This window comes from Coregonus lavaretus (genome assembly GCF_964263955.1).
Source record: "Coregonus lavaretus genome assembly, chromosome: 35".
Lineage (NCBI taxonomy): Eukaryota > Metazoa > Chordata > Actinopteri > Salmoniformes > Salmonidae > Coregonus > Coregonus lavaretus.
In genome coordinates, this window is record NC_140022.1 from 10,214,268 (window position 1) to 10,225,520 (window position 11,253).

The window sequence follows — 11,253 nt, forward strand, 5'->3', positions numbered from 1 at the left end:
TATGCATTTCCATAAACAAATGAAATATCAGCTGAAAATACAGCATCTTGGTATTTGTTCAGATTGCAGGATCAACAAGAGCTTTTACCACATTTTTTGCCTCATGGTTGAATTGGAAATATGTGCACCTGAGCATAATTCACAACAAGCAAGCAGGAGCTTTTGATAGAGGCTACTGAAAACATTGATGCAAGTTATTGGTAATAATAAATTTTTATAGACTTCCATATTCTGCCCTCTTGTATAGATTTGTGAAAATGAACAGTGATAGACATTTTGCCTGAAAACAGAATTTGAAAATAATTTCTAGAAAAGGTAAACACAGCTATCTGTATGGCTTTGTAAAAATGAACAACCATATTCTGGCCAATTGTATAGATTTGTAAATATGAACAACCATATTCTGGCCAATTGTATAGATTTGTAAAAATGAACATGAACAGATTATTATTTATTTTTTTACTTTTTTTTAAATGAAAAATAACTATTTTAAACAACATCAACTGTGAACTGATTTGGGCGTGTGTGTGTTAAAGAGACAGACAGGGAGGGACAAAGAGAGAGAGAGGCTACATTACTTGTACTGAAACTGTTCTCTTCTCTCTTTCAATGCAGCAAAGCGGTCAATGACTTTCTCATTGAAATCAGGCATGCTGAGGACTAGTTCCCTCTCCATGGAAAGCATGGCCAGTGCATTCAGACGTTCCTGGCCCATTGAATTTCGCAGGAATGTCTTAACTCGTGTCAAAGTTGAGAAACATCTCTCAGCTTCAGCTGTTGTCATGGGAGTAGTTATGAGGATGTTCAACAGAGTCACAGTCTCAGAGAACGTCTCCTGGAGGTTGTAGCTCATGAGAACCTGGTACAGTGCCAGTGCACCACAGTTTGACTTTCACGTCGTCGGCAAAAAGATCGTTCAGTCTCTCCAAAAGCACACTGGCGATTGAGACTGAGGTTGATTCCGAGATGGGAAGGAACTCAAAAAAGCGCTCCTGCACTTTGTGGTTGCTATCTATGTACCTCAGCACAAGCACCAGCTGTGTCTGTGTAGAAACGTCCGTGGTCTCGTCAGCTTGGATAGCTACGAAGTTCGCCGACTTCACCTCCTCCACAATATGTTCCCTCATGACCGCTAGCATACACTCCAGTAGCTCGTTTTGAATAGTCTTTGATGTGAACTTCTTTCAAAGAGACAATCGAGTTGCACTGAACGCTAGCCATGTTGATAGTAGTACGTGAATTGATTGACGCTGCTACCCGCTCTTTTCTTAGTTACGTTCATGGTTATGTTACGTATGACGAAAGCGCGTAAGTGCAAGCCCTCAGAAACCCATAGAGATTGTATTGAAAGCTCTGATATTTGAAAAAAAAAGATTTTACATGATAGTCTATGAGAGACCCCTGGGCGATTTTCAACCTGACTGAAATCGCCCCAAAAGGGGCGGGGCCATTTGAAGCACGACTTTAGCCTGATTGGACATTTAGTGGCAGATCAGATGTCTAGATTAGAACACTGATAACTACTGTTGCCGTGATATAATTGATTAGAAAAAAAATCCCTTCCTTTTCCCGTTTGGCAGTGCGTCGCCCATATCGCCCTAATGAACACACCGCCCCTGGTTGTGTTATATAGACTGTTTTATATAGACTGTTGTGTTATATAGACTGTTGTGTTATATAGACTGTGTTACATAGACTGTTGTGTTATATAGACTGTGTTACATAGACTGTTGTGTTATATAGCAAATCTGCCCACTCTGGTATTGGCACATGCGCTCTAGCCAACAGTTTGCAGCTACATTGTGGGTAAATTATCTACATTATGAGATTATTATCGATATTATTTGTCATTTGTATTTGTATTTGTATTTGATATTATCATGTCACCGGAATAAGACTGTCAATATTTATTGGAAAGGAGCATCACATTTATCACATTACACATTCACCACCCTGTGAAGTTCATCATAATTTATTTAATCTGTAGCCTAATAAACTGCATGCTTTCCCGAGTCGTAGTGTGAGGACCACACAACATATCATCGCGTGACTCCAAATTTACTTCGATATGATGGTTATTATATCAATATTTGCCCAAAAGCAGGGCAGGCGTTATGGGCCGGGACTTAGAGGGCCTGGCCCGTCCTACCGTACCTCCTTGCCCGTCCAAATAAAATATTGAAATGTTGATCATTTATTTGACCGAGATGCGTGCCGACAGAAAGACGCATCAATCTCAGACAAAGAGTCCGAGCGAGCAAAACAGCGCCCCTCTGTCTAGTTAAGTGTAGACCATGTATCTGATGCTGTCTGGACAAAAGGAGTATGGCATGTCATACTTTTTCTGGCCAGACAGCATCAGGGCTACATATAGCAAATCAGAGGGGCACTGTTTCTCTCGCTAGTTTCAGCAGAGAGGAAGTGGCGAAGCAAGAGGGCTCACTCTCGCCAAAATCTGTCCTGAATAAGCCCAATGCGTTTTCATTGGAAAAACATGCAGACCTAAGCGTGTCGCCTGCATTCCCGCCTTTGGGACATTGACTTGCATTGCACGGGCGGAGACATGAGTATCTCGTCATTATGTACCGATTTCTGGTTTCAGCCACTTATGAATTAGAAAGGAAAGTTGGAGGGTGCACAGTGCACTGTTCGAATGCTGGCTTCCCCTAAAGTAAATGTATGTTTAGCCAAAATTATATAATTACTCCTGTCTAAATAAAATCATTCAAAATACTATAACAGAGAGCTTGGCTAAGCGACAGAGCATCTTTAAAAAAAATATCTGTGGATTGTTTCAAATCACAAGTGCATAGGCTTATGCCTATTTGGGAAGCCAGCAATTTGGGCAGTCCGCGCGGCAGTATGTCTAGCTGATTATTGAGTTGCGGCTGTCAGTGAAAAGCATCTAAAATGTGTGAAGGTAATGTGTCTTGAGTATAACTTAAAATGTTGAGACAAGAAGAAGCGGAGTGTCGAAGATATGGGCATCTCTCTCCAGAATGCACTCAGCTCTCCAGAATGCACTTAGCAGTCTCCCACCAATCCTTGCCCATTGACTGTTTCATTGTGTGAATTGTTTGCTTTTTGATTGTTTACTTTTTATAAATTCCCAATTACATGCAACCAGTAGGCCTAGTAAATGTACCGTTAATCCCTCTTTGGTTACATGAATTACTGTTAATTATGTATTACAGTCATTTACCGTTCTCATTCTCGGAGTGGAAACGTTGTTTTCAAAAATTACAACCTCCTACACTTGTGAGAAACAAGTTTTGGTTTATTTCATAACCATCATTTAGGAGTTGTACATTTTTTCATTGTTTTTTGCCATGTGAGTTATGAGCATGTGTGTGGTTTCTCTGTCCTGATAACGTTGAGGGAGCTTGCTTAGAACTAATCAATTGAATTCTTGCTTATTCATTGTTACATTGTGTGAATTCTTTGCCATTTTGATTGTTTAAAAAAAATCAATACCCCAGTGCATTCGGAAAGTATTCAGACCACTTCACTTTTTCCACATTTTGTTAGGTTACAGCCTTATTCTAAAATGGATTAAATTGTTATTTTTCCAACCTCATCAATCTACCCACAATACCCAGTAATGACAAAACAAAAACAGGTTTTTAGATTTTTTTGCAAATTTATAAAAAATGAAAAACAGAAATACCTTATTTACATAAGTAGTCAGAGCTTTGCTATGAGACTCGAAATTAAGCTCAGGTGCATCCTGTTTCCATTGGTCATCCTTGAGATGTTTCTACAACTTGATTGGAGTCCACCTGTGGTCAATTCAATTGATTGGACATGATTTGGAAAGGCACACACGTCTATATAAGGTCCCACAGTTGACAGTGCATGTCAGAGCAAAAACCAAGACATGAGGTCGAAGGAATTGTCCGTAGAGCTCCGAGACAGGATTGTGTCGAGGTCCGGGGAAGGGTACCAAAAAATGTCTGCAGCATTGAAGGTCCCCAAGAACACAGTGGCCTCCATCATTCTTAAATGGAAGAAGTTTGGAACCACCAAAGACTCTTCCGCACGGCCAAACTGAGCAATCGGGGGAGAAGGGCCTTGGTCAGGGAGGTGACCAAGAACTCGGTGGTCACTCTGACAGAGAATCCAGAGTTCCTCTGTGGAGATGGGAGAACCTTCCAGAAGGACAACCATCTCTGCAGCACTCCACCAATCAGGCCTTTATGGTAGAGTGGCCAGACGGAATCCACTCCTCAGTAAAAGGCACATGACAGCCCGCTTGGAATTTACCAAAAGACACCTAAAGGACTCTCAGACCATGAGAAACAAGATTCTCTGGTCTGATGAAACCAACATTGAACTATTTGGCCTGAATGCCAAGCGTCACAACTGGAGGAAACCTGGCACCATCCCAACAGTGAAGCATGGAGGTGGCAGCATGGGATTTTTTTAGGGACTGGGAGACTAGTCAGGATCGAGGGAAAGATGAATGGAGCAAAGTACAGAGAGATCCTTGATGAAAACCTGCTCCATAGCGCTCAGGACCTCAGACTGGGGCAAAGGTTCACCTTCCAACAGGACAACGACCCTAAGCACACAGCCAAGACAACGCAGGAGTTGCTTCGGGACAAGTCTCTGAATGTCCTTGAGTGGCCCAGCGAAAGCCCGGACTTGAACCTGATCAAACATCTCTGGAGAGACCTGAAAATAGTTGTGCAGCGACGCTCCCCATCCAACCTGACAGCGCTTGAGAGGATCTGCAGAGAAGAATGGAAGAAACTCCCCAAATACAGGTGTGCCAAGCTTCTAGTGTCATACCCAAGAAGACTTGTGGCTATAATCGCTGCTAAAGGTTCTTCAACAGTTAAGGGTCTGAATACTTATGTAAATGTGATATCAGTTTTTTTTTTTATATATAAATTAGCAACAATATCTACTAACCTGTTGTTGCTTTGACATTCTGGGGTATTGTGTGTAGATTGATGAGGATTTTGTTTTTCTTAAATCAATTTTAGAATAAGGCTATAACGTAACAAAATGTAAAAAAAGTCAAGAGGTCTGAATACTTTATGTAATGAGGAATTTATTTTAAAAAAATAAACAATCAAAGGGCAAACAATTCACACAATGAAACAATGAATCGGCACAACCCTCCCCTTCTTCTTGTTGCAACATTAAAAATTATACTTAAGACACATTCTCTTAACACATATTTTTGATGCTTTTCACTGACAGCCGCAACTCAATCAGCTAGACATATTGCCACGCCCACTGCCCAAATTGTGGGATTCCAAAATAGGCATAGGCAATCCACAGATATTTTCTTTTTAATAAGCTAATGATACTCTGTGGCTAAGCCATGCTCTCTGGTGAAGTATTTTAATGATCCTCTATGGCTAAGTCATGCTCTCTGGTGAAGTATTTTAATGATCCTCTATGGCTAAGTCATGCTTCTGGTGAAGTATTTTAATGATCCTCTGTGGCTAAGTCATGCTCTCTGGTGAAGTATTTTAATGATCCTCTGTGGCTAGGTCATGCTCTCTGGTGAAGTATTTTAATGACCCTCTGTGGCTAAGTCATGCTCTCTGGTGAAGTATTTTAATGATCCTCTGTGGCTAGGTCATGCTCTCTGGTGAAGTATTTTAATGATATTCTGTGGCTAAGTCATGCTCTCTGGTGAAGTATTCTAATGATCCTCTGTGGCTAAGTCATGCTCTCTGGTGAAGTATTTTAATGATCCTCTGTGGCTAAGTCATGCTCTCTGGTGAAGTATTTTAATGATATTCTGTGGCTAAGTCATGCTCTCTGGTGAAGTATTTTAATGATCCTCTGTGGCTAGGTCATGCTCTCTGGTGAAGTATTTTAATGATCCTCTGTGGCTAAGTCATGCTCTCTGGTGAAGTATTCTAATGATCCTCTGTGACTAAGTCATGCTCTCTGGTGAAGTATTTTAATGATCCTCTGTGGCTAAGTCATGCTCTCTGTTGAAGTATTTTAAATGTTTTTATTTAGACAGGAGTAATTATATAATTGTGGCAAAACACTCTGTTCAGTCGTGTGGTCATGTGCCACAAAGAGGGACTTAGCAAAATTACAATTGGCTCAGAACAGGGCAGCAATGCTGGCTCTTAAATGTAGACAGAAAGCTAACATTAATGATATTCATGTCAATGTCTCATGGCTCAAAGTGGAGGAGAGATTGACTTCATCACTACTTGATTTTGTAAGTGTTGACAAGCTGAATGCACCGAGCTGACTGTTGAGACTAATAGCACACAGCTCGGACACCCATGCATACCCCACAAGACATGCCACCAGAGGTCTCTTCACAATCCCCAAGTCCAGAACAGACTAAGGGAGGCACACAGTACTACATAGAGCCATGACTACATGGAACTCTATTCCACATCATGTAACTAATGCAAGCAGTAGAATCAGATATAACAAATATAAAAAAATACACCTTATGGAACAGCGGGTACAGTGAAGAGACACACACACAGGTACAGAAACACGCATACACACACAAAAGCTAGCACACTCACTACACGCACGTACATTGTAATATTGTTGTATGGTGGTATTATACATTTTGTATTGTAGATATACAGTGGTGTAATAATATTATAAGATGTACTGATTTATCTTCTGTTTTATGTGTAATGTAAGTGCCTTAATGTGTTTGGACCCCAGGAAGAGTAGCTGCAGCTAATGGGGATCCCTAGTAAATACTTTAGGGGAAGCCAGCATCCTATATATAGCCCATGTATCTGATGCTGTCTGGACAGAAATAGTATGACATGCCATACTCTTTTGGTCCAGACAGAATCAGATACATTGTTTACACATACTGAGACAGAGGGGCGCTGTTTCGCTCACTCTGATTCTTTATCAAATAAATGATCAATATTTCAATATTTTATTTGGCTGGGCAAGAAGGTAAGGTAGAGCGGGCCAGCCCCCCTATGGCCCGCCCATAACGCCAGCCCTGCCATGATCATGCAGACCCTTCTGTAGGTTTGAGCCTTGGTTAGGCCAGGACTCAATATCCGATAACTTCCTGAAGTTGGCTCTGTGTGTAGCTAAACGGAATAAGAAGGGTGCAGTCCTTATTTCGCAACGAAACCCACATAGACGTCATTTAAAATCATTCCGACTCGGCTGCTGCGCTTCTAACTTGAAGTTGCAGCGCACATAGTGTTCATATGGCACATTATCTTACATATATACAGGGGCGCAACTTTCACTGGGGACAGGGGGACATGTCCCCCCCCACATTCTGAAATTGCACTTTTGTCCCCCCCCCCCCCCAGTTTTAGTATTGGAATGTGATACAAAATGCGTCAACAGTGTGCTTTAGGACCATGCGGACGCCTCCGAGCGGTCGGGTAGGCTGTTTGGAGTGTTTAGTCGACTGGATTTAGGACTGCGCGGACACCAAAGAGCGGGCTGACAGGCTGTGAAGGCAAAGCTTCTGGTAGGCTGGCTGGACCAGCACGGGAAAGTTGAGCATGATTCAGTGTGTTCGTGTTGCGGTCTTTCACCGAGTTGTAAAAGGTAGCAGAACATAAATTGGCTACTCTTTAGTTGACTGATATAGCTGGCAAGGTAACTGCTGTTTAACTTAATCGGGAAAAAAATGAAACTAGTGTTTATTCGCAGTGCTGAGCTAGTATTGTAACTGACATGTAATGTTAGCTAATGTTTCATCCCCTCTCGACTGAGGTGAATTAATAAGCTACGCTAGTGAGTAGCTACCACAGCCAGGTCAGCTCTAGCCTCTAGTTATCTGTCAGATAGCAATATGAGGTGGCTATTATTACTATCTAAAAGCAGTTGTTTGTATGGAAATGTTTTGTAGCCTTTGTTTTCTCCTGTTTCAGAAGTAAATGAACTTGGCAAGCTTTCGCCAGTTGATGTACTGTTAGAGAGAGAGCTGGGCAAAATATGGCTTACATTAGCTATTATTTCTGCCTCAATCAAACTAGACCTGAACCAAATGATGAAACCATCGGCCAAACGATTGAAGATTGATATTCTGACGTTTTTTCATTGCAATGTGAGTTGTATTAGTCAGTATGGCAATGTGACTTTATTGATCTGTCAGTTTCCATAGCAAATCCCTACTTTCACACTGACACAGTAAGTAATAAACAGCTCTAACGTTACAGGCTTCACTGTCATGGGGCACAGTAGAGGTCTGTGCGGGACCGATTTCTTCATCCCGCACCCGCTGGATTTCTGTCCGACTCCCACCCGCTACCACAAGAACTGGTCCCAAACCCAACCGCGGTCTCGCAATGTTATTTTAGGCGTATGTGACGCAACTCATTGCCAGCCATGGTCCCAGCAATTTTCCGCCCTATAGGCAATATCAAATGCGCAAAAATAACTTCAGAAAAAGGTTAAATTACCAGAGATTCTCACATGGCCCTTACATTGTATTACTGGGCTATATCAGCCAATATGCTAGATGTAGTTTGAAGTTGGAGAGACTTGCACTTTCTCTTGAGCTATTTTTATAGCCTACTGTGCCTTTTAGGAGTGGGAAGATTCCCAGCAGGGTCAGACAGACAGGGAAGACCAGTCTATGGAGCTCAGGTGAATTTTGCAGTATATTCAGTGAATGATACAAAGTTCCATCTTGATTTGATGGGTAGACCTACAGTAGCTACATGGCAGCAGCTTAAGCTTAAAGCTACAGTCTGGGATCTGGGAATAATGGTCATTTAAATTATTGAACCATTTATTCTATTATTGGATAATATAATGTACAAATGTACACCAAGGTAATTCTTTGTCATGCCTCATTTTAGGAGGATCAGATGGTGACAGGGGTCTCAGCAGGGTCAGGCAGCCAGGGAAGACCAGTCTGTGACAGAGGTGAGGTGAATTTTTGCAGATACAACACTTTATTCTCTCTGTCCAGCAAACACTGGACAAGCCAGATGCTATTTTAAGGTAGTCTGACAAACCTCCAAAGTTGATTTCCAAACTGTATCAAGGGTTGATAGAGGCTTTTCCCAATGACACAAAACAGGAGACCTGGGAGACGCTATTGATGACGATGAATGGATACAGATATGTTAGAATGCCCAGTCATGTTCATATAATCTCAGACATAAATTCCTGCAGTTTAAGACCATCCATAGAACGTACTATATGCCAGTGAAATTGAATATCATGCACTAAGACATTGTATTATTCTGCTGGAGGTGTAAAGCACAAAAGGGGACATATTTGCATAAGTTGTGGTCTTGTGAAGGCTGGCTGAATTCTGGCAAAGAGTATGTTATTAGGGACAGGACGGGGTGACCCAGCTATATTGTGTGCAAGTAGAAAGAGCTCTACAGTACTATTAGGCCTAAGATATGAATTATATGGAGGGGGTACCCTTTCTGTGTGTTAATGTGTAGGTGTATGTGTGTTTTCATTCATCCAAATATTTCCCTTGAGACAAAAAAAAAAGATGGGAAGGAAGTTGTGTTGGAGAGAGTTGAGGTTATTGACTAGACTGGTGGGAGTCGGGCGTGTAGGCAGCTCGGGTTGTCTAGGCGGTCTGGCTGAAATTTGATATAGAGGATGTCTTAAAGACAATCAAAAGTTAAGACTGTACTTTATTTGTAAGAGTTGTTCATTTGTTAGGCTATTGGTTAAAGGTGCAACACAATATTGATTATTGAATTATCATGGATCTAGTTCAGTCTTATCAATCACTTAAACATATTTAATAATGTCTTACCTAGCTTGATGACTGTGGACATTTTTGCTTACTTTTTGTTGTTCTAAATAGACATCTAGAAGGGCCATGGGTCATATTAGATTGTGTAGAAATGCAGGAAATGTGCTTTAGATGCCCCCAACAATGGAAGGACACCCAGACCCCCTGCCAAGTTATGTCCCCCTCTGCAAATAGGGTGATTTCAAAAGTCATAGTCAATCGATCAATAATATAATAATACTCAAAGCAAAACATATATATATATATTTTACAATCTGTAAAATCTATGAGAATAGAAAGGTTCAGAACTTTTGTGAAACATCACAGCACAGTTTAAAAAGATATGGCAAATAGAAATCAAGGACCAAGTCCATATTATGGCAAGAACAGCTCATATAAGCAAAGAGAAATAACAGTCCATCGTTACTTTAAGACATGAAGGTCAGTCAATACTGAATATTTCAAGAACTTTGAACGTTTCTTCAAGTGCAGTCGCAAAAACCATCAAGGGCTATGATGAAACTGGCTCCATATTATGGTAAGAACAGCGCAAATAAGCAAAGTGAAAGAACATTCCATCGTTACTTTAAGACATGAAGGTCAGTCAATACTGAATATTTCAAGAACTTTGATAGTTTCTTCAAGTGCAGTCGCAAAAACCATCAAGCGCTATGATGAAACTGGCTCTCATGAGGACCACTACAGGAATGGAAGACCCAGAGTACCTCTGCTGCAGAGGATAAATTCATTAGAGTTACCAGCCTCAGAAATTGCAGCCCAAATAAATGCTTCACAAAGTTCAAGTAACAGACACATCTCAACATCAACTGTTCAGAGGAGACTGTGTGAATAAGGCCTTCATGGTCAAATTGCTGCAAAGAAACCTCTACTAAAGGACACCAATAAGAAGAAGAGACTTGCTTGGGCTAAGAAACACGAGCAATGGACATTAGACGAGTGGAAATTTGTCCTTTGGTCTGATGAGTCCAAATTTGAGATTTTTGGTGGGGATTATGATGTGATGTTGTAGGCTAGGCTATACAATTAGCACACAATAGCAAACAAGTAGCCTAACAAATATTAGGTATGCCAAACACTACATTCAGCTGGGCCAGTCGGTTCAACTTACCTCCATAGACCACCATTCGCGCCAGACAAAGCCAGAAGCACAATCTGATGAGCGTTAGTTTCGGCATATTTGCTAGTTAGTTAGGGTGTTTAGATAATAAATAAAAGTAAGTTAAAATGAGATATGCTGAAACACTGTGTGGTTCACAGCCTAGCCTACTTTCTGATCTTTATTTCCAGAGGCTGTGAACATGAAAGTAAAATGTGGTTTAGTTCCTCCCTCTGCATGAGTCATGACCTCTTGCTGGAGAAGACAAATTATGTTCCATTTGACTTGTAAATAATGTTTAATGGCTGCAATACAATCACACTGTATACCTACAACTCGCATTAAGTTTATATGCTATAATAACAACTTTTTTCTAACCACTTCTGGAATATTCCTTGCTGTAGTCGTGCCCATACCTGGTATTTGGCTGTGTGTATAATTG

At 41.0% G+C, this 11,253-nt stretch overlaps 1 protein-coding gene across 1 annotated transcript in view; it reads right to left on the minus strand.

The window, feature by feature from the left end:
• Window positions 1-10,839, minus strand: part of LOC311109562 (cell adhesion molecule CEACAM5-like) — a gene marked incomplete at its 5' end in the record, with an annotated part of 33,525 nt that extends 22,686 nt beyond the window's left edge. The window contains one exon of the mRNA XM_084152482.1: window positions 10,824-10,839. Within this exon, the coding sequence (XP_084008608.1) occupies window positions 10,824-10,839 (16 nt within the window). The remainder of the gene's footprint in view (window positions 1-10,823) is intronic.
• Between the last annotated feature and the right edge of the window lie 414 nt (window positions 10,840-11,253).